Source organism: Sinohyriopsis cumingii, chromosome 18 (assembly GCF_028554795.1).
Source record: "Sinohyriopsis cumingii isolate HCF-2022 chromosome 18, ASM2855479v2, whole genome shotgun sequence".
Taxonomy (NCBI): domain Eukaryota; kingdom Metazoa; phylum Mollusca; class Bivalvia; order Unionida; family Unionidae; genus Sinohyriopsis; species Sinohyriopsis cumingii.
In genome coordinates this window covers 62,748,703-62,774,523 of record NC_142978.1, presented here as the reverse complement: position 1 = coordinate 62,774,523, position 25,821 = coordinate 62,748,703, and the positions used below count along the sequence as shown (strand labels likewise).

Genomic DNA, 25,821 nt, shown 5'->3' with positions numbered 1-25,821 from the left:
CATGCCCAAACATGTAGCATGATTTCCCACCCAGTCGCATTATCCTGACACCAGTCCAAACACTAACCTCTTAATGCTGAGTGTCTAGCTAAGCAGATGTTGTACCATTTTATAAGTCTTTGGTATGACTCAGCCAGGGTTTGAACCTGCGACCTCCCACATCTGATGTGGATGCTGTTACCACTAGGTCATCAAAGTGGTCTTTAACTTTAATGGCTTATTGATAAAATGCATCTTTGTTCATATTTCTTTCTTTACATGTTGTGTCATGAAACTTTCATCTTTTGGCAAGACAGCACAGTTAACCTAGGCCAATAAATCAGCCCTTCACCCATGATGATACTGATTGGCGGTTTAGGGAACAATATCACCTATTTCTTGAAACCCATAAAAATCTGCAGAATTTTTTTTCTGCACCCATTGGTGCACATTTTATACATTTAGCAGTATTTCTCACAGGTGTGGAGCTGCTACTGTTGGCTAAAGGGTTCTTTTGATCAAGTGTATTATATTTCTGGAGCCAATTCTGTTTGGTGACTTCAAAATCTATGTGGAATAGACAACCCTGTTCTGTGGCCATTTATAGAACACAATTTTACTATATGTTCTCTGCATTTGTTTCTAAATACTGACCTTTCCACTGTGTGACAATCAATACAAATCATATGTTAATCTAAAATACCTTCAAAGATGACTTCCCGGTGAAGTTCTTGTGAAAGGATGACCTGCATTTTTTTGAGAGGCTGGACTGTCAACAGAGCAGCATGTAAACAGAACACAGATTACACTCCAGGATCATCACCAAGGCCTTATTTCTCACTGTGCACTGTCGCCAAAATACACAAGGAAAACCACACCCTGAACTCATATTCTCAAGAATAAACAATTACCATTAAAGCCCTACCAAAAATGCATAAATATAACTCTTCTTTCGCCACCAAAATGAGAGAGAGAAAAATGTTCTAAAAATAGACTAGAACTACATTCATGGGTACTGAACTGGAAGTACTAATTGTGACGTGATTCCATTTTGAACATTGAGCTTGATGTGGCTGTTACCAAGTACCAGTATGTGTTTCAAGTTTGTTCCAGAAAGATTTGCATGTGAAAAACTTGCATATTTTAATGAACAGGTGACATGTGACCCACATATTCTCCATCAGATTTGAATTTATCGGGCTAAGTTAATCTGTGAAGAAAAAAATGTGGTCTGAATTTTATGTGAAATTCCTTAAAAACATGATTATGATTCCTGCTTGAATGTTTTTATGAATATTTGTAGCAAAAGTGAATAGCATGAGTTAATAGTCCTTCCACCTAAATCCACAGAAAATTTGTCAATTCTGTATCTAAATGCAGGGCATCGAAATAAATTGTTTCCAGAAATTCAGTGGTCTCTTTAATGAACTGACATTCTACTGATTGAAACCACTTGATAGAAATCTGAGATAAGCAATGGAGCGAATAAGCCAGTATGGTCAGGTATGCCGTATTGTTAAGAAATTTATTGCCAGCACAGTCATACCAGAAAGATAGCGTCAGTACGATATATGTAAGAGTAAAATTTACTTGCATCACTAAGTTGCAACCATTTCTAATGTTATTTTATGAGCCCCGATCAGAACTATCTCACCTCTGCATGGGTTCGAGTCTCGGGGCTTGGCCAATGTGGGTATGTGAGAAAGCTTGCCAGTGGTTTCCCATAGGTTAGTGGTTTTTACCAGGGTTCTCCCTCCACCAGTTAAAATTGATATTATACACTCTTCTCTAGAAATGGATATTGTCTTTCCTTCTTGCACCCTCTGCTTCATGCAACATTGCCACGATGATATGCTTTATTTGTGACTCCCAGAATTTATAAAATAAAAGGATAGCATGGAATCTAAACATTTACAAAATTGCTGGAAGAGAAGCAATATCTATGTTTAACTTTTGCATTGAGGCAAGATCAAAACAATATTTGGATCATATTTAAGTAATCTTCAAGATAAAAGGAAATACGTCTATAGCAGATATATGCCTTTTATTAAAAACAACATTTACATATATTCAACTGTGACATTAAAATGTAGATAGAAATCAACCCATCTTCCCATACATTAAAAAGGCTTTGAGCTTTCCATTGATCTTATTCTGGTAAAGTGTATTGTAGCAAAGTTCTGTTACTTTGGTGGTTCAAAACACACACACTTTGTAAAATTCAACAAATAATTTATTTCCCTAAATACAAAGTGAAAATGTATAAAAGTAATAACTTACGGTCTAGCAAAGTAAATCCCAAATAATCCCTGAATAACTAACACAAGTCCTATTGAATCAACCTGAGTAGTATTCCGAAATAAATCCAATGCTAAAATTGTTGGTATGCTTGAGATATTTCAGTATGATATGCCAACAGTGTTATTCTTGAATCACAATAATACAATCCAAGAATGTATCCTTATTTGAATTTCACTTTAGATCCAAGTCTCTATTTCCAAGAATGTTATTTTTGAGCACTTTATATTTCCAGAGAAGAATAACTTGAATTAAAAAATTTGAATATATAAATCCCAGCCTAAATAAAACAGTGGACACAACCATACAACTGATTCTGCTAGATCTTGCAGCATGATTGAATAATTTCTAGATAAACAAAATTATATAGTCCTCAACATGTCATCAGGTCACAATGTGCATTTAAAAATAATTTTAAAAATTGCCTAATGGAAAATTTCATTCTGGAAGGATCAAAATGTTTACAAGATAAAATCTTAGTTATAATTAGAAGGTCTGCTACTAAAATTATCACATAAAATGTGGTAAACAACAGGTAGACCCAGCATTTCATGGGAAATATACAATGTTCTGGATTGAGATAAACATGTTATTCACGAAACCAAAATTGATCATTCTGGTCAGGTAGAAAATTAACTTGACTTTGTACATGGTCAAGTCAAAATAAAATAATTACAATCATCCAAAGCAAAAAAATTAATCAACAATGCATATTATATATATATATATATATATATATATATATATATATATATATATATATATATATATATATATATATATATTGGATGACTGAAGCCAGATAACAAATATTTCATGTATAAATAAATGCAGGAAGCAATACATATAACAAGTTGATTGTTGGAGAGAGACATTTAAGTTTAATGGATGAAATTATGAAATTTTTGTCTAGTTGTATCTTTAGCTATCATTTGCAAGTAAAATATTTAAAAGACTCAAATGTGTTTATTAACACATTGTTACAAATGAAGACGAGAGGAGATAAACAATTTTGTACATTTATTTATTTGTTTTGTTGTTGCTGTTGTTATAGGGTCTAATGCCATTTTTCTGCACAAGATAGGCTATACATGGCGACCAGTATAAATGGTGGAGGAAGAACCAGGGAAACCACGGAAAGAACCACTGACCCACAAGTAGCTACTGGCATGCTTTCTCACATATCCACATTGGCAAGCCTGAGACTGAGACTCGAACCCACACAGACAGGTGAGATGGCAATGATCCATAAGGGTGAGTATTTTATAATGCAGGCATTTCATCAGTACACAAAGATAATTGCATAATTAAGCTATGTGTCACATTAGAACAGGATAAGCTAAAGCGATATTACGATAAAAGAAAGGCAATAAAACTTTAAAATGGTGGTTAATCTAAAGCCTGGAGAGACATATGTATGAATAGCTCACAGTACAGACAGATGCACACACTAATATCAAAATGATTGATATGTCAAGCTTACATCAAATTCAGCTAGACAATTATTACTAACATTTTGTTTCCTCTTGCAGGCAGGAATGTTGCATTATGAAATATTTGATGGAGAATATCCACATTTCAACATGAATGCATGTTCTCAATCTATAATAAAGCATTCTTTCACTATCAATATAATGAATCTGTGACACAAAGTTTCAAATTGTAGAAACCAGTCTGCTCTCTTGGAAATATGTCATATACAGCTGCTATAAATAGAAAATTAGGAAAGTACATGTACATCTAGTATGTCTAGTATTCTTAAGCTATTCCTACACAGCAATCATCTTTTTTCTGTATATTCTCAAATTTATAAGTGGAATTAATAATGATAGGCACAACATTTTATTGCTTTTTTTATTTAATTATATGACATACCAAAAAAGCATATCATATACATGCAAGCACAAGATATATATAGGTGGAAAAAAGCCTAAAGATTGCACCAAAAGCATAATGTTTGTCAAGTATGTATAAATCCTATAACAACAGTAAATACAAATGGTACAATTCATAGTGGTTAAATTTAAATAAAATTTATTATTAAACTTTACAACCATTTACCATTCAGGACATCAGGTTCAGTATATTGTTCTCAATAATTGGTTCCAAATTAATCCAGAAAAAAAACAAAATCAATGAAGCTCACTGCAATCTAGTTTCGATATATATATATGATTTTTTTTACCTATATAACAGATAATGCAGCAAGAGAGATTTATGAACTCACTTTCTATTCCAGTTTTTCCATTACTTTTGGAACAAAAGGCAGTGTCTATGTGATCTAACCTGTGAATATTTGGGTATGCATTCATGTTCTGTACAATAAAATGAGCTCTAATTAAAGATGTTATTGCTAGGTGGTTACAGATCAGTGGCATATTTGAAGGAATATTTGTGGGGTTCAGTATAGCCCAATTTTCCAGTCAAAACACCTTGTTATTAAAGGACTTATGAAACTGACCATTATAAGCACACAAAAAACAAATCATCCACATTTAAATATCAAACCCCCATTAAAAGAAGAGATGCATCAGTAGTGTGCATTCATAGAATTCTATGGGAATGGAGCTGAGGAACATGGATGGGAATAAATTACAAAAATGTGAGAGGGCAGTGCTTTCTTGCAGTTAATTAGTTACGGACTTAGAAACAACAGAAAACAAAAACATTATTTGAAATTGGAATATTTCGAATTAGTTGTTCATTATAAGAGCACATTACCTAATATTTTACAAATATTTAAATGACATAATTAGAAACAAAGTCTTTGATGTATATATTAAGTGCTTTACAACAAATGAGGTATGTTATTCATTTTTCATCTATATATATATATATATATATATATATATATATATATATATATATATAGCATATGCAAAAATTCCTATAATTATGCAATAAACACTTAAAAATTTGAACATTTTAACACTTGGTTGAACATAGGTCACAATGACCTATTTGTTTACCAGAATATTATTATGTTCACCTCCTGCAGCAATGATCCACAATCAAGCATCCTGTCTCATGCAGGCACCAAGTGTTTCAATCATCAAAGATACAAACAATGTTTTGTTACTGATATTGCTCTAGCCCATACATGCCAACTCCCCAAAAGGTATAAGCATAATTATTGCTATTATAAGTGCAATTTGGGCATAAAAAGTGTAATCTCTATATTGCATGCCTGTATGATACATTTTTACTACAAACCTGGTTCTGCAGCTGGTCAGAATTCTCATCACAAAGGACAAAATCTATATGGGTTAGAACCAGAATGCAGCCACAAAATATACTGAAAAATTATTTATATTCAGAACTCATTAACTATTCTATGTATGCAAATGTCACTGAATGATCATGAACTTGAAATCTGCAATGAGATCAGGTGCTCAGATTGCTGTATTACATTACTCTCATCTACTTCTTTTAAAGTATTAAGGCAGTGATCATTTGTCGTTTCTTCTGATCTGACATGTTTTGAAGTTTGGAACGATCCATCTGCTCTAACATTTTCTGTCATATAACGTCCACAACTCACACCGTAATGCGTTTCACTTAATGCCTGGCACCATTTTCTTCAAAGGTATAGACTGCTTCACAATTTCACTAGCTTATCAATGAATTGAGTCTTTAAGGCAAAGTTCAAATATGAAGAAACCCATCTCTTTTTTGGGGAAATGGGTCATATACAGTTCCTAAAAATAGCAAATAAGGAAAGTAATTTTATGCTATTCTCACAAAGCAGTCACATTTTTAAGAACATTCTCAAATTTAAATCAGTGGATTTAAAAGATAAGATAATAAAAATGATAAAATCAACTTTTATATTGCTTTATTTTTATTTTTTAATGTACCAAAGAGGCATAAATCCATACAGTCTAGCATAATGCATAATTTGTGGAGAAAAAAAGCATAATGGTTGGCATGTATGCTAGCCATGCAAAATAAATAAACTGCCATCTTGATTTTAAAATGCAAAAAAAAATTCCAAACTTGTTAGCCAATTTCCAAAACTAATTGCTAGAATATGTCAAAAACTTGCTGAAAAAGGGTGTTATAATAAATCAATTTGCTCACCAAGATATAACATTCCAAAATCAAACAATCATAAATATCTTTATATATAAACCAGTCAAATCCAATTTACACTGTTCTGTACTACAAGATACATCAAGGAAAACACATCACTCAAAATAAACTGTTCCATTGATTCTACTGATGGAACAATTTAGACAATACAACCTGAAGGGATATAAACATTGATCTAGCATGGCATCAATATCACAGAGTTGTAACTAGAAATATTTTCAGAAACCACTGATGCCACGAATGATAAGAAGACATTTTAAAGATCAATATATAACTTTAAAGTCAAGCAGGGGCTATAACTTAGTCAAGTATTTTTTATAGAAAATGGTGACAATGACACTGGACCCAGAATTTCTGAACACGTTTATTAGGAATTGGTTTTAATTTCAAGTATAAACAAAATCTGCGCACAGTAAGTAAATACTGATGTATGGATATAAGCAACACAATTGGCTATCTCCATATGATATAGACTGGAACAATGACAATAGCGGGATAAAATATAAACTGATTTTAGTTTGATCCATCAGAAATAAAATGCATAGAATATGTGTATATCACATTATCATATGAATATCAACATTTAGACATAAACAGGTGAGAAAAATTATATACAATCTTGGCACAGTTTCTAATTTCATGGACAATAACAATTTCAAGTACAATATTTTTATTTTAAAAATCTTACATATATATAGTAGTTAACATTTTATGATAAATAAATGATAGGTTTAATATACAACTTGGATCCAATTTCATTTGTTTGAACAACAAATAACATATTATAAATATTTGCTCACAAATACTCAAAGCCCCCAAAAGACCACTTCTAGGACTGGGGAAAAGTGGTCTGAATGAGGAGGTGGTCATGTGTAAAAAAACAAATCTCCCTCTTATAATATAAATGGGAATCTTTTTCACTTTCAGTTTGCATTTACTAAATTAAAATTGTCTTCAAAGTCAATCCCTTTACAAAAAGAACCCAACAAATAGTAAAATAACTTGTATACAACATTCACTGACTTTACTATCATGATATCTTATAACACTCAAAACATGGGTGACTGTTCCTGATCATTAATTATCAGATAAGTTTTCAATGTTGAAAACAAAGATAAATATTAAAATATTGCAAACAAAAAATATGCAAATAATTATCTGTGTACTAAAATAAATGAAGTAACTATTTCAATGGAAGTTACACCATTTAATGACTCAAAATCAATGGCAAATGTAATTAAAATAACCCTTGATGGTTCGTTATATGCTTCTAGAAAAAGGACTATTCCATCAAACAGTTTTGAAATCTTAGAGGTGAGACATGGATACATCAATCTACGTAAAAATAAGAATACCATAAACAAAATGTTATATGTTTAACAGTCCTCTATGCAGATAAATGAACACAGTCATCAGACTTCTTCCTTACCCAAAGTGTCAGCTATTGGCAAAGCTTGGTCCAGGTCTGTTGTTGTTATTTTTTGTGGGGTTTAATGCCATTTTTCAGCACACGATAGGTTATACATGGCAGCCAGTATTAATGGTGGAGGAAGAACCCGGGAAATCCCTGGAAAGAACCACCAACCCATGAGAAGCTACTGGCAAGCTTTCTCACATACCAGCATTGGCTGAATTGAAGACTCGACCCATGTAGACAGAGGTGAGACTGCAGTGATCCATAACAGAGAGCGCTTTAGACCACTCGGCCACTCTGGGCCCCTGGTCCAGGTCTGTGATGTAGAACTTATGTTCCTGTGCAGAAACTGTTTTTATTCTTTCAGTCATAGTGACTTTGGTCACTGACCATTTTGATACCAAAATTAATATGCTTCTTCCTTATGGAATTTGCAAGTCATCAGTAAAGTTTGGTCCAGGTAAGTGATGCAGTATTAATGTTATTGTGTGGTAAACAATTCTATCAGTCAAGGTGACTTTGACCGTAGACCTTTCTACCCCAAAGACAATAGGGTTCTTCTTACCCCAATTATCATGTCTTTGTAACAGTATATTGGTAAACTGTAAGTAAACAAATAACTGTCATGTTTTGGTCCTATTAGTTAAATCTACATAAATAAGTAATTGTCACATCTTTTCATCAGGAATATGATTAAATATTGTTCATGACTCAGCTATGAAGTGACATTGTGTTCATGGCACAGTGATGTAGTGTCCTGATATTCACAACACAGCTACAAAGTGCCTTGGTGTTCATGACACAACAATTAAGTGCCCTGTTCTGCATGACACAGCTATGACACAGCTACAAATTCCCTTGGTGTTCATGATACAACTATGAAAGTGCCTTGACGTTCAAGACACAGCAATGAAGTGCCTTAGTATTTGTGACACAGCTATAAAGTGCCTTCATGTTAATGACACAGCAATGAAGTACCTTGGTTGCCATGATACACATGAAGTGCCCTGGTAGTCCATGACACAGCAATTAACTAAAACTGGTCTTTATGATACAGCTATAAAGTGTCTTGGTCTTCATAATATGGCTATGAAGTGCTTTAGTGTTCACAACACAGCTATGAAATGCCTTGGTGATCACAACACAGCTATGAAGTGCTTTGGTGTTCACAACACAGCTATGAAATGCCTTGGTGATCACAACACAGCTATGAAATGTCTTGGTGACCACAACACAGCTATGAAGTGCTTTGGTGTTCACAACACAGCTATGAAATACCTTGGCGATCATGACACAGCTATGAAATGCCTTGGTGATCATGACACAGCTATGAAGTGTCTTGGTTTTCACAGCACAACTATTAAGTCCTACCTGTCCACTCTCACACAGGAAGAAAAAAAAATCCTAATATTTGTGGTCGTTCCACACCTACCTCCTGATCTCATATCTACCGATCTTTTGCAGAGAACTCCTGATTATTACATTGTCTGTTGATTTCCATGTCTCCATACAAATCCTACATAAATAGATATATCGTATGCAATCCACAGAAGCCATGTTCTGTTTTATCACATGTGAATATTGTTGTGATGAAATAATATCATACTACAATGTTCTTTTTCTTCAGTAAATAGAGTGTTTAAACATTATTCATATAAAATTCAGAATTTTTTTAACATCTACAACAAAAATATAGTTTAAAAAAATAAACCAGAACATTTTAACGGTCACCCATTAGTTTCAATCAAATTAATCATCACTGTGAATACTGTGTAATTTTCTCTACAAGCAAATTAGTATACTCATTCCCACCAAAAAAACTTAACACCAGTAAACACCTGACATTCCTGTAATATAATATAAAACCTTTAATTACTGTGACTAAATTAAAACAAGGAATGAAACAACTATGCCACACAGTATATGTACCCACAAAGAACTAAATAAATTCAGAATAAATATTTTATTTTTAAATTAGTAAACAGTGTTACATGCCTTATGAGGTGACCCTAAGGAAATAAGTTGGGATATAAAAAAAACATGAGAAAAACAGTTGCCACATGTATGGTAACTTGTGACAGCAGATTTGAACTGTTAAAATGCAGTCACAGACATCATAAGTAAAAACAAAATAGGGCATTGTTTATTTGCCAATCAATTGCTGGTGCTTACATACACACACTGTAGATTATGGTTTCTTTGAAGTATGTCAGAGGGGCAGTCCTTTTCACAAGATAGATGCAAATGATAAGGATTAAGTTACTGTTAATTAGTCACAGTGGCTTTATTGCTAATGTACTTAAGTCAAATCTTTAGCTATGGTGCAGTTTAGCCACATCTGACCAGAATATGAAAAGAGGGCATGTCCTCACACATTGAGGCAAGGGGGGGTGGGGTGAGGGCACTAGTCCCCACCACACACACAATGTTTCTGCGTATGCCCCTGGCATATCCTTTGATGCATAAAAGATGCCTCATACATACATGTACCTTCCAATTTAGGTCCCAATTTCCCTATGTTATTATTCAATCTTCTCACCTGGCTTTTCAAAAGTTGAAAGGTAATTTAGGTGCCTTGGTGTTCATGACACAGCTATTAAGTGCCTTGGTGTGCACAATACAGCTGTGAAGTACCTAACCATTCATGACACAGCTCTGTATTGCCTTGGTGTTCATAATACAGCTATGAAATGCACTGGTGTTCCTGACAGTTATGAAGTGTATTGGTGTTCACAATACAGCTATGGTGTTCAAGACACAGCTATTAAATACCCTGGTGTTCATGTCACAGCTATCAAGTGCCTTGGTGTTCATAATATAGCTATGAAGTGCCTAAGCATTCATGACAGTTATGTAGTGTCTTGGTGTCCAAACTTTTTAGTGTGGGTGGGAGATCCGCTACAAACACCCCCTTCGTAACAGTCAGTGTTGATGTCTTGCACTGTTTGACTATTTCCTGATAGTCTTAACTTCATTTGTAATTAGCCCCGTAGGTAACCTAAACTGTTAATCAACATGAAAATAGATTTAAAGATGCAAATATTGGTTACTCACGTGTCTGGACAATAACGATTTGGCCAAGTCACAATGAACTCACGATGGCATCAAATCCAAGAGTCATTCATATGTCAAACAAAACTACACATCCTTTACTTTGAATATGGAACTTAATCTAATCAAATCACACATGCCAATTTAGATAAAAGATTAAGACCATGCCCTGGAATGTTCAAAACCTTAGATTGCCTACCATTGGTAGAATTTTTTTGTTTTATACTGACATAGCTATTATGTTGCAGATAGAGAATCCCTTGTTCTATAAATAGATTTGTAGCAGATGCCTCAACAAGAATTCCTATGCTTAAACAGGCTCCAAATCTGATAGGAAATATCTTAAAAAAATAACAAAATAACAATGAAAAATAAATAAAAATTTTAATAATTGCATTTATAAGAGTTTAACATTTTTTTCTGAGTTTATTAGTCCATTGGGCATTATGTGCTGTGTGATTTGGCAACTGACAGTTTATGCTACTATAAACTCAGAAAAAACAACATTAAACTCTTAGTTATACCACATGATGAAATATATCTGGTATTAATATAAGAGAAAGAAAATACCCTCTATTTATTAGCTTCAAAAAATAACATCAGAAAAATGTTCTCTCAAGCTGCATCATATTTCATCACACTGCAACATAACATTAAGGATCATCATTTAACAATATTAAAATGAACACAAATGTGTGGCAAAACAGAATTTTGAACATTAGACATAACCAGGAATGGAACCAGCCTAAACAAAACTGAAAATTATCCATGCATCTGAAGGACAGTGGAAAGGACTTTTCACTGACTGGTCAAATTTAGTGATGCCCATACATTTTCCTCTTTCAACAAATTTAAATTCCATAGAAGCCATGAAATTATTTCAAATGATCTGAAGCATGTGAGACATAACTCAAAACTGCAACGAAATGCACTAAGAAATAATGAAATCATGAAACACTCCCACATGTATGGTTAACTTCCAGTATATGGTTGTTTGATTTTTGTTACTTTCTTTCCCACTCAAATTACCTCTTTAAAAATATTTTAAATAATTTATAAAACACAAAATAATCTGCCAGAAATTTTAACAAAAAGTGAAAACTGGTTTGCATTAAAAAATCTTAATTATGATTAGAAACTGTAGAGGTTTCATTCCTGCAAAATATGTATGAAAGTTTGTGAGTAATACTATAATAATACAACCTATCTACCAACTATTTTTGTTGTTGTTGTTGTTGTTTTTGTAGGGTTTAACGCATTTTTCAGCATGCGATAGGCTATACATGGCGGCCAGTATTAATGGTGGAGGAAGAAACCGGAAAATCCCCGGAAAGAACCACCGACCCTCGAGAAGCTACTGGCAAGCTTTCTCACATATCCACATTGGCCGAATCCGAGACTCGAACCCACGCAGACAGAGGTGAGATGACAGTGATCCGTAACAGAGAGCACTTTAGACCACTCGGCCACTCGGGGCCCCCAACTACTTTTGTGATATGTCATTCCACTATTTTTATCAACTCTCTTTCACTAAGAAAACCTGTCAAATCCTAAACTTGTTTTGTTATTCCAACAATAATTTTTGTCAAATGCAGTGATCAGTTTCCAGGAATTCAAGATAAGACCATTTATTCAATTTAAATGTTGACTGTTAAAACCATCTCTGATATTTTTCAGCAATAACAAGATTTTCAAATTATCAGTTGTGGTACACATACCGGATGTCAGCTTGGCACCATTTTCATTTAGGACAAAGTGGGCATCATCAAAACCCCAAATTATAATGATCATCCCATTCAGGAGTAAAAGTGACAACAATATTTTTAAGGTAGCTGTTACGACAGCCATACTGGATGTAAGATTAGCACTATAATCTAGGACCATCATAATATGACTACTGATGACAACTGCATGTTCCTAAAGCTATCCCTCTGAATAGAAGTTAAGACAACATTTTCAAGTTATGACTTTCCATTTAGGACTAGCAATAAAAAGATTTTCAAGATGGCTAACATGGCAGCCATATTGGAATTCAGATCTGCACCATTTTCATTTAAGACCAACTGGACTTTATATATTAAGTCTTCTGGTTAAAACTCCACGTCCATATGACTTTACATTCAAGTAAAATGATGTTATGAACATACTGGATGTCATTTTTAGTTAGGACCAGCTAGATATTATACCACCAATGAATGAGAAGTAGCAATATCTTCAAAATCACTAGCCTAGTGTCCAAATTAGGCAATGGATAGGCACTGTTTTTACTTAGGACCAACAAGAAATCTTAAGTATTATAGTGAAAACCCCTTATTAACATGACCATCCATTCAGGAAAAGTAACAAATAACAATATTTTCAAGATGGCCACTGCAGTGGACATACTTGATGTCGGATCCATATTTTAGTGAACATTCCATGTTGATATTACCATAGTTGTGATAACAAGACTTTCAAGATGGCTGCCATGGTGACCATATTGGACATCAGATTGGCACTATTTTTATTGAGGATCAACTAGACATCATAATAAGTCTTCCAGTAAAAACCCATGTAGATATGATGATCCATTCAAGAGCAGTAGAGAGTGATAACTGTAGTGGCTATGTTGAATGTCTGAGCAGCATATTTTTCATTTAGAACCAACTAGACCATGGGATGAATGTGTGTGTATTTTGTTTAGCAGGAATAATAATAACAAACTTGTGCTAACAGACACATGGATGTTGGATGACAGATAATGGAAAGATGACAGACAACAAGCCATCTCATACCTGCCTTCCATGTGTACCCATTATGTTTATGAAACAACAGTAAAAATGATCATAGTATATCTTTACTGTCAAAGAACCAGTTTATATCAGCCTTGATGGTGCCAGCTGTAGTGAGTATTACCATCACAAGGAAGACAATATAAAGATCATCAGTTTACGTCTGCCTTGATGATGTCAGTTTCAGTGAGGATTGCCACCACGAGGAAGACAACATAAAGAGCCATGAGGTAGAGTCCATAGGGTCGAGACATCCGGAACTTGGAGGCAGTCACTATGATGAGGGAGGTGACAAGACTGAAAGCAAGGAATGCAGCCAAAACTAACTCCTCCAACGTAAGCTTCAGCTGGAAGATAAAAAAGATAAAATTTCATGAATAGACAGACTGATGGATTGGCTGACTGATTAACTGATTAAATGGTGCTTAAACAATCAACACAAGAAATGTTATACTGTACCAAGGCAATCTGAGTCAAGTGCTATGCCCTGAGACACATCATGGAGATGAACCTGACATGGTCTGGTCAGGATGCAAACCCACATGCTTCTAGTCATGATCCCACATCATCTCCCTTATCAATAACTTTCAAGTGAACCAGTTTGTTATAAGACTGGTTCTGTTTTTAGCTTGCATATGAATTCATGTTCTATAATTATATAATCAATTGATAACAAACTAAGTTCTGGTAAGCTATGCATAATTAGCTTCCAAAATATCAATTTATCATTCTGGGTATAGTGTTTGCTTTCAATTTTATCTAAGTTTAATATCAAGTTCAGAGGTGCCTTAATCAACCACCCAGCCTGACATGTACCATATTTTGGAAAAAATCTGCATTTTTTTAATTTATTTCAGTTTCAGGACATTTTAAATTTAAAAAAGAACTGTGCATTACAATTTTCCAGTCATGATATTGTAATGCATCTATTCCTTGATGGTAAAATTGATTCTGCATCAACTGTAAGATATTTGCAATATGTGACCATGTAGAAAAAACCATGGAATTTAAATGAGGACAATATCCTCCTATCCTCCATTTTATTTCCAAATCTCTGCAAAATCCCAGTTAAACTCATACGAATGTGACTGTGAAAAATTCCATCCTTCACATATCTGTTGACCTTAATTTTATTTTCTTAATTAATGGCTGTCAGAATAAAAAAGGAATTGCTTGCTTGTCCTTTTTAAGGGAATTTTAAACCCTGTACACACAATATCAAGTTTAATAAGAAGAAGCACAAGAAGTTGTAAAGTGAATCATGTTGTACTAGTAAATATACTAGTAACAATACTACATGGTTAATTCCCAAACATATGCATTAACAATATCCTATTTCCCACCATGAATTTTGTGATCTCTAAAACCTGATGTAACAACAATACTACATAGCTCTCTGCCAGACCCATGTAGTAACAATACCCTATTTCTAGGCATTGATTTGTTTTCTTCAAAATCTGATGTAGTAACAATACTACATAGCCTTCCCCCAAACCCATGTAGTAACAATACCCTATTTCTAGGCACTGATTTGTTTTCTTCAAAATCTGATGTAGTAACAATACTACATAGCCTTCCCCCCAACACATGTAGTAACAATACCCTATTTCTAGGCATTGATTTGTTTTCTTCAAAATCTGATGTAGTAACAATACTACATAGCCTTCCCCCAAACCCATGTAGTAACAATACCCTATTTCTAGGGCACTGGTTTTGTGATTTCCAATCCAGATGTAGTAACAATACTACATAGCTCTCCCTCAAACCCATTTAGTAACAATACCCTATTTCTAGGGCACTGGTTTTGTGATTTCCAAGCCAGATGTAGTAACAATACTACATAGCTACCCCCCAAACACATGTAGTAAGAATACCCTATTTCCAGGGCACTGATTTTGTGATTTCCAAACCTGATGTAGTAACAATACTACATAGCCTTCCACCAAACCCATGTAGTAACAATACCCTATTTCTAGGGCACTGGTTTTGTGATTTTCAAACCTGATGTAGTAACAATACTACATTGCTCTCTGATGACATAATATTACTTGCAAATGTAGCATTTCTACATTGTTATACTTGAAATCCTTTTGTAAAAATGTTGTTCCTAGGAGACTGCATTGTTCTGAAGCTGTCATCAACAAGCCTGGTTTAATAGTATGGCCAGTAATAATACAGTCTAGTTTAGATTGTTGAAGGTGCTATTTATAGAACTTAAAAGATATTCAGTATATTGAAGTACGTGTACACAACATTTTAATCATCATGAAATATAGATATTTTCAACAGTAATGCAATGCACAATTTCTTTCTCATGTAATAGAATTAAAATGTCACTAGCATCTCATGCTGTTATTTCTGGTAGTTCTTCCATATAAGGCAGATATTTGGGTAATTCTTTGCTTAGGAGGCTGTTAGTTTCATATAAATTCTGTTCTGCTCTTCCATCGATCTCTTTTCAACATATAGCCTATGCATAGAGTCATTGTCTCCACTAATACAGAATTTTGTCCTCATCAGTTTTCTGAAAAGATAAAATAGTTTATTTGAAAACATTGCAGACACGAGCATGGAAATTTTGTTAATGCTATTTTGATCCACTATACACACAGCATATAATATGACCTTTAAAACAATATATGGTTATAGGGTGCTCTCAACAGCTTCCAGGAGCTTACCCAAGGGCATCACTGGAGAATGGGAAGACCCAAGTGTGTAGTTATGAAGCCTATTACGTATGCCATCTTTCAGATCTCCACCTGCATTTCTTAAGAACCTACATTAAGTATGTATGTATCAGCATATATATAGATGGATGGACAGGCTGGATCGTAAATGTGTGTGTGTGATTTGGATTTTAAAAGTAGCTTTAACCATTTTTCAGTCATATCGCTACAATGCCCACAGTGTGGCAGTTTATACAGATGTTGGGGCATGATGTCCCACCCAGTCACATTATCCTGACACCAGATCAAGCAGTCTTAACACTAACCTCTTAATGTCTTGGCAGGATCATATAATATCTGCCTTTACAAAAAGCAGAATAATACATTTATTATGAAAACTGAATACAAACTTCTAAAATATTTTGTAATATTTAGTAGTGAGAATATTTTCAAGATGGCCTTGATCGATTTAATATTAAATTATTTGATTTACCCAGTTTACATTCAGTATCTGTTAGACCAGAAGTTGAAAGATTGTGTCAAGTTCCTGAATACTTTGTAGTAATGATAAACATTAAACTGCATGCAATTGCAAAACAACACTTGATATTAAGGCCAATAGACTTCAGATTTCGCATGGACAGTACTGTCCATATTCTCATGTGAGAGTTAGAGTCATGGCAGTGATGATTTATCACATAATCTGCATATGAACTATGGCAATTATACAACAAGTCAAGTTAATTAAATCATGGTCTAAGAAAATTTCCTAACCTGTTTTAACTTCAGGTGATGGAAACTTTGATTCCACATGTCCAAAAATGTTGACCGACTAACTGCATGGATCATTTGTTTTTTCATGCAGATTCTGCTCGTATATTGTTAATTTTTTAGATTTGTAAGGCAGCATCATATCACCATTAACTGTCATTCTGTCAGCATGGTGGTATGCATAATCCTGAAGCCAAGATATTGCATGTTCTCTTCCTTGTCCTTTACCACTCTCTTTTCTGTATCCAGCTGAAATTGTGCCACCCTTAGATTTCTTTACGTATTTGTAATACAAATGTTTGTCAATCATATACAAACATCTGAAGCAAATCCACAAACATGCTTTCCATCAACCGCTCTGGTGGTCTAGTGGTTAGAGCATCTGCCTCATATACGGGAGGTCATGGGTTCGATTCCCGGTCAAGTCATACCAAAGACTTACAAATATGGTACAGTACTAACATCTGCCTTGCTTGGCGATCAGCATAAAGATGTTAGTGTTGCGACTGGTCGGCCTGCATGCCAGGTTACTGTGACTGGGTGGGGACATCATGCAACATGTCTGCAGCATGATGCCCCAGTGCTAAACATCACTATAAACCGTCACTCTCCAGACATCGTAGCGATATGACTGAAAAAGTGTTAAAGCTATGTTAAAAATCCAAATCACACATACATACACCACACACACGTTTTCCACCATCAGTAAAATAAGAAACATTCCTTTTTTGTCCTTCCCATCAGCTATTTTGTCAAAAAAGCACTCAACTCTGCTTTCAAAACAATTGTTCAGTATCAATATCTTGCTTGTTTGATATCAGTTTCTGTTATCATTTTTAGACAGTAATTCACACATTGTTTTGCCTTCTGTAAGCATGTTGTTACATTTTGCATAGCTTTTCCCAGCAGCTTGGAGTTACTGTAAGTTCTTAATTGTTTGCTCTTATTTGATTTGCATGTATCATCAAAGGTGTAATTATATATGCTTAAATCATAGACTTATATGCTTAAATCGTAGGCTTTAGAGTTAAATTGTGTTATAAAATGTGTAAGTTTAAAATTGTTTTTTGTTCTTTTATTTTACTTCATGTTTTGGTACAAGAACATAAACATCAGTAAAACACACTTTATACCTATAATGATTCAACAATGAACATTTTATCTTCAAAATACAAGAAAATTAGAATTGTTTCGGCTTTTTTAAATGACACTAAAACCCTAAGCATCACCACATGCCCTATCTTCCAGCTGCAAATAATGTCATAACTAATTAACAAACATATTTCTTGCTAAAATGCAATTCTGGATAAATTGCATACATTTGTTGTTGGGTTTAATGCCATTTTTCAGCACATGAAAGGCTATACATGGTGGCCAGTATTAATGGTGGAGGAAGAACCACCGACCCACAAGAAGCTACTGGCAAGCTTTCACACATACCCACATTAGCCAAATCCAAGACTTGAACCCACACAGACAGGGGTGGGATGGCAGTGATCCGTAATGGAGAGCGCTTACGACCACTTGGCAACTTGCATACATTTGATGTCACATGAAAACTAAGGATAACTAAGATCATGAACATCTTTATATGATGAAGTGAACATTTAAGTGGCTAAGTGCATTCATTTGTGTCACTCTCCCCATTTTGAGGCTTAAATTGCATGCTAGAACTGGAAGCTACATCAACAGACTAACATTTATTTCTGTATTGCTGTGATGTGCTTATATTAATGGCACAATAAGAACTGTACAAATTCTACACATACCTACATCTACAAAATGTATTGTTCCACACCACCTGGTTAAACAATAAATTATACTAAATTTTAATCAGAAGTAGGATATTGAAGAATCATATAAAATAATGTAACTGCTAACTGCTACATCTGAAGAAAAAAATGGTAGATATTACAATTAATTACAAGCAGAATAGATAAAATCCTCAGATACATTGCATTTATTTTAAGGTTTATAAATATTGTATGGTATAACATTTAAGATGCTACATACCTTGATACCTTCAGTAAATGATGGGTTTTCCACCTGGATATCCATGAAGCAACTTATTGAATATGCTGGTTTTGTAGAAGTTATTGATGATCCAAATCCATCAACATCATCTTGGTCATGTTGTCATCTTGAAAAGTGTTGTGTTCCTCTGCAACTGATGTATCTGAAGCATCATGACTTTTTAACAGATCTTCTTGCAAAGAACTTCCCAATTTGTCAATAAGTGCTGTACCAAGAACTTCAATACTTTTGGATATAGCATTATCCTGCCACACATAATTTTCCATTAATGAGGTTCCTAAAGCATTATTACTTTCAGTTTCATAATTGTTTTCCATGGAATTGCCTACTTCATCAAAGTCCAAGTCTGTTTCACTGACCATTTCAGTGTTATATGGCAATACATTTCAAGGATTTACTTCAGGCAGCTTATAATACTAACCCATTTAATAAGCCATATGTTTACATTTACTGCTAGATATTAGCAGTTAAAATACAAAGCATTGGGCATTGCATGAATCACATATAGCATAGCTAATGTGAATAATTGTATTTTATCCAGTCCTTACCCTTCTAAATTGTTTTACAACTAGAGAGCCAATTGGGATCCCATTCATTACCCAACAGGTGCTGATATTTAGTCTGATACTCCCATCATCAGTTCTCAGACACTAGTTAATTGTACAAATATAGTCCAACATAACCCACATGTGTCTTGCTATGTCAGGCAAAAGAACTGCTCTGCCATTCTCTGTAACTGTTATCTCAACAGCTGTAAACTTTGATCTTTTCACACAAGGGATTTGTCTCTCCATTTGAAGTAATTCTAAAATAACTTTACCAAACCTGAGTTTTCTCCATAATACAAGTGGGAGGGGGATATGCTTTCCTTTATTCTTGAAACACTCAATTTCCTTGCATGTTTTCTGATTAGAAGTATATTTAAGATGGAATAAATTTTACAACAGATGTAGACAGAAATGGGGTTGCATTTCTGTCCTACAGAATAATGATTACATCATATGGACAAGAACTTTGAGTATGTATGTATGTATGTATGTATGTATGCATGCATGCATGGCACATCTGCCAGTAGCTTCTCGTGGGTCGATTAATTAATTAATTAAATAATTAATACTGGCCGCCATGTATAGCCTATCATGTGCTGAAAAATGGCGTTAAACCCTAAAACAACAAAAACAGCAACAATGGCACATCTGCACTATCATAGCCACCACACAGAGCCATGTTAATTAGGTAGTAATATTTGTTAAGTTTAATTTGCTGATAATTGTAACTGATGAGATAATCCACTCTCAGATTTGAGCAAATTCATGTGGGTGCTCTTAGGACTGATTGAATGTATATTTAAATTGTATTTGAAACAACTTCCAAACTCAATATCAAGCCCTAATAGTCAGGGTTGGTTCATCATGCTAAAACTATTATACATATAGGTAGACCATCTCCAATCATAAACTTCAAAGCCTAGAGACAAGAAACCTTTGGAGGACATGTGCAATATTATTAATAAATCAACTCATCCAAATATCCAGGATTGCATAATCCCTAAACTTTCATCAAAATACTCATGATAACTAGCAGATTTACTTTGTGTTTTTGTTTTGGAAAACAGTAACTTTTCCAAGTCTGGACATATATTTGTTCATTCAGAAAGTGCTCTTGTTCTTACATCTTAACAAATCTCTCTCTCTCTCTCTCTCTCTCTCTGTCATTAAGAATATATTTCAACTCTAGTGGTTTTTCACACACTTCTGCTGGAACTAAGGCCAACAAAGCAACAATTTTATTAAAAAATATATGATTTTAAAATAAATTTTAATCTTTTTCAAATAATCTTGCTAAAATATTTTTCTTATAAAATATATGTTGAAAAGGTAAATGTGTAAAAAAAACATCGAACAAATATTCTCATGAAGGCAGTCACAGTCTCTAGGCTGAAATTTTGTTTTGAAATCAATTTCATTACTTCTTTTCAACTGCTGAATGTGGTAACCATCTCTGATATTCTTCAACAATAACACCATTTTCAATTTAACTGCTATGGTGGACATATTGGAATCCATATTGGCATCATTATTATTTAGGACCAACAAGACATCATAAGAAGTCTTTTGGTGGAAATCCCATGTTGATATTACTTTCTATTTTGGAGAAGAACAATCTGGTGTATGCTCTTCATGTGAATCTTTAAATAATCCCAGCCCTTTTTTCTAAACATATGGATAACAAGTTGGTTCACTATATGAATTTGTGGAAAGCATTATCATATTAATGTCTACCATTTTTTTCTTTAAATCAGAAAATAGTTTATTCTCATCATACTAAAAATATTTACAACTCTCTCTCTCTCCCTCTCTCTCTCTCTCTCTCTCTACATTATTTGATTGGCCAGATATTTAATATAAAGACCTCATTGGTTGTTAACACCTGCTGTGCATCCAACTGTGTTTTGCTAACATCATCAGCACGCTAAACAATTATGAGCTCACAGTTAGCAAATTCCTCAGTAAGGAGAGTGCATGGATCAGATGTTTACAGTGATAGCGTGTTTGAGCCCAAAAATCTTCTTTATACCCATAAAAAAACAAAGTTTTGTATGGAGACTTCATTTATAATGCTATGGAAAGTGGAAGCAGGTTTGGATTACTGAACTATAATTTATACTCTGGAAAGCCAATATGCAGCTAGCAAAACTGCACCAGAAAAAGAAACCAAATATCTCTAAGAAACTACCCCTCCCCACCTGTGAAAAGCCATTTACAATGGGCTAGTAATAAGGACACAAGCACCTAACCCCCCCCCCCAACATGCAGTGGCCCAAATTCGCTATTTAAAACCCAACAAACTCAAACACATGTACTAAAGTTATATTAGCACCCCATGACTCCGTTCCAGCATTTGCTGGTAAAGAGTTGGAGGTGTCACACTGTTGTTCGTTTCTAAAGGTCATGGTTTGTAATTTATGTATTCCCCGTTCTCCCAATTTTGAATTTCATGTATGCATTTTTTTCCTTCATGTCGGGTTGTTCTTTGTTTCATTTTGTCATATTTTTTGAGTTGTCCCTGCATGCTGGTTGTGAGATCTACTCCATTACCACCCGGCACGTAGGTCAGTTTCCATTATCAGGTCAATACTTGCAAACACTAGTGCTTGTGAGCGTTTTCTTGCCTTGAACCTTACATGCATAAAGGTACCCGAGTGGCCGAGTGGTCTAAAGCGCTCTCTGTTACATATCACTGCCATCACACCTCTGTTAGCATGGGTTCAAGTCTCAGATTCGGCCAATGTGGGTATGTGAGAAAGCTTGCCAGTAGCTTCTTGTGGGCTGGTGGTTCTTTCCGGGTTTTGTCTCGGGTTCTTCCTCCACCATTAATACTGGCCGCCATGTAAAGCCTATCGTGTGCTGAAAAATGACATAAAACACTACAACAACAACAACATGCATGAAACTTAAGATCGAACTCCTTTTTCCTTTGCAGAAGTCCAGGGGTAAAGTTTCCGCTCCCATCCCCATTTTGTTATCATTATTATTTTGAAGTGAACTGCATAGTCATTAAAGCCTGGTGTGGTGCTGTTTGTGTGTGTTGTGATGTTATGTTATGTGTTATGTGATTTGGATTTTTAACGTAGCTTTAACAATTGTTCAGTCATATCGCTACGATGTCTGCATTGTGGCAGTTTATAGTGATGTCTAGCACTGGGGCATCATGCCAAAGACATGTAGCATGATGTCCCACCCAGTCACATTATCCTGACACCGGGCCAACCAGTCCTAACACTAACCTCTTAATGCTGAGCGCCAAGCGAGGCAGCTGTTAGTACCATTTTTGTAAGTCCTTGGTATGGCTCAGCCGGGGATCGAACCCACGACCTCCCGCATCCGAGCCGGACGCTCTAACCACTAGGCCACCGGAGCGGTATGTTGTGATGTAACTGTATGCTTAAAAAAAGATCATTAGAAACTAATTTAGACACATAGTGCCTCTAACACAATGTGCAGGAGAAAGTGGGCTGAAATCCCGCCAGCTGATGACAGATGGAAGACAGCAGGCGGTGAAGCCAAAATCAAATTACCAAACAAGACTGATAAGTGCGCCCACATAAACACGCAACCTAATGATGAACGATAAACACAGAAGGATCTAACAATAGGACATATACGAGTGAGTCATGCAAAATACCACAGAGGAGAATTAACAGAAAATAACCAAGAAATAGAGCACTAATTACAAACTAATTCTTAAACATAGGGCGAAATAAGAACAAATGAAACTTTTGAAACCAGAATTTTCTTTACCTTGCCTACAATAAAAACATTGATACCCACGACAACAAAAACAACATAGTATATCTCCCTGGAAAAGCCATCTCAGGATGTGCTGGCTGAGAGGACATCAGACCACCTTCAAGCAAAAAATTGCATAAGTAAAATCATCTTATCTATGGAAAGCCTTCTAAGGTGGCTAGTAAAATTACACCAGAAGCTTTTCTGATTAGCATATTTTCCATCACGTCAGCGTGTCGGAAAATTTCAAATGTATATAATTTTAATCATTCTTAGTTCAACAATTTTTTGCCATCACACTAAAGTGGATTTGGAATGGGCATACTGATATACGGATATAAGGACAGAAATTTCCTGAAGGACGCAAGCAAAATAAAAAGGCACAAGGAAGACTTTTAAGGGCTCGAACTATGTGATTAAGGAAGATATAATGAAGGCAACACGATAAAAGTAAAACATGAATCTTTGTAAACTGTCATTTTTGTAATGGAAGAATAATGGGAACATGAATAATGATAAAATCTCAGATTCTAGATGAGAGAAAACCTGTCAAAACTAAAGGACCACATTCCCAAGTAAAATCTTACAGCATAGTGCAATCTGACCAAGTATGTAAGTAAACTTATAAATTAGTATCATATAACTTTTTAAAATTTAATATATGGAAGTGTTCCTTTCCTACAATAGTTGTCTTACATTTGATACTAAATTAAATTGTTTGTAAAATAGCTTTTTTACCTATTTAACCACTAGTTGTTAGAGCATCTGCCTCGAATGAGGGAGGTCGCAGGTTTGAACCCTGGACAAGTCATACCAAACACTTCTAAAAATGGTACTGACAGATGCCTTGTTAGGCACTCAGCATTAACAGGTTAGTGTTAGGACTGGTTGGCCTTAAGTGTCCGGATAATGTGACTGGGTGAGACATCATGCTTCATGTCTACTGTATGATGCCCTAGTGATATACATCCCTATTAAATGCCACACTGCAGACATCACAGTGATATTACTGATTTTTAAAAAAAAGCTATGTTAAAAATCCAAATCACACACACTCACACATTTAGCCTTCTTTCTATCTTGACAAGGAAGATACCTATTGTTAACCATGCAAAACTGTAATGGATGTCCCCAAATTACTTATTTTTTGCAATCATTATTTAGTATAATTGGAGTTCTAGCTTGTGTACTTACAAGCAGAGTTAGAAAACTAGTCTGCTTTTGTTTCTACAAATCGTCTAAAGGCTTACTGTCAGACTGGAGAGCAATTAAAATCCACTTCTTTGATGCTGATCATGTATTACGAAAACTGGTCATGGGTGCAAGGGACAGTTTTTATGATAAAATTTAATGTTGCATAAACCTGCCAAATAAATTTTTTAAATTAAAAAATACATCAGTGAGGTCAAAGAGGGCCATAATTTTGGATAGGCATAATAAAGCAAAACATAAGAATATCACTCACTTGGCCTGATAAGTCAATGGAATTTCACAGAATAAAATGTTTTTGCACCTTATCCCCAAATTTTTACATGCATTTTTCATGTTCGAAGGCCTGCCATTTTTGAGAGCAATGTTTTGTGATGCTCACAGTGCAAACACCAGCCCTTTCCCTAGTTAATAATTCTGAAGAACATTGCCTACTTAATAGCTTGATGCAAGTCAAAATATTTTGTCATCCAAGCAGTTTTTGAGATATTCTACTTGCCTTGAACCAACATGTCTACTGCTATAACTGGCTAGCTCTGCTTCCTAGATGACTATGGGTGTTTCATTGGCTACTTACTGTGCAGTGATTATATGAGGTGTACATACCTCACATCAGTTTAAAAAAAAAAAAACACCAATCTAAAAGACCTAATTAACAAATATATCCATATCTTTAATTATTAAACAAATATATTTTTTTTTTAAAAGTCACACCACAGCCTTAAGTTAAGAAATTTGCCATGTCCGCTGCATCTTTAATACCTTGAGGGTGGGATTGGGGGGGGGGGGGTCGCTGAAGGGTAACCATTGGTAAGCCAAAAGCAAGCTTTTTCACTAATACTAAATGAACAGCAACAAAGCAGACTACACAGGTTGCATCATTTGGATTGCTGAGATATTTTAGATAAAAAGAAATTAAAAAAAGCAAAGTTAAAAAATAAGTGACAAACAAGTCATAAATACTCTTATTAAATTACTGGGCATTGGTTTTACCATTTTAAAAACATTTATATAGTTCACTTAACAACATGGACAATTTGTGTTTTAGGTATCACCTGTGACTTGTTTACTTCTTGTCTTTCCTCTTTTCTCAGTATCTTATTGACAGTATGAAACTTTGTTTTATATGTAACCAAAGAATAACAAATAAAATGTTCACTATTGCAGTTTTGGAGAAGACTGTCTATGCAAATACAGAAATAAAGTACTCAGCAATGTCAAATATCATTAATTTTAAGAGAGGGACA

The 25,821-nt window shown here is 34.6% G+C and overlaps 1 protein-coding gene across 2 annotated transcripts in view; it reads right to left on the bottom strand.

Annotated features, from left to right (window-relative positions):
- Positions 1-2,006: 2,006 nt before the first annotated feature.
- Positions 2,007-25,821, bottom strand: part of LOC149776777 (mitochondrial sodium/calcium exchanger protein-like) — a 109,948-nt gene continuing 86,133 nt past the window's right edge. Inside the window, exon 17 of one of the 2 annotated variants that reach the window (XM_089941455.1) lies at positions 2,007-13,952. In XM_089941455.1, the coding sequence (XP_089797581.1) occupies positions 13,758-13,952 (195 nt within the window). In that variant the 3' untranslated portion in view covers positions 2,007-13,757. Of the gene's footprint in view, positions 13,953-15,610; positions 16,130-25,821 lie in introns of those variants that run through there. The other variant, XM_089941456.1, reaches the window with a different exon arrangement.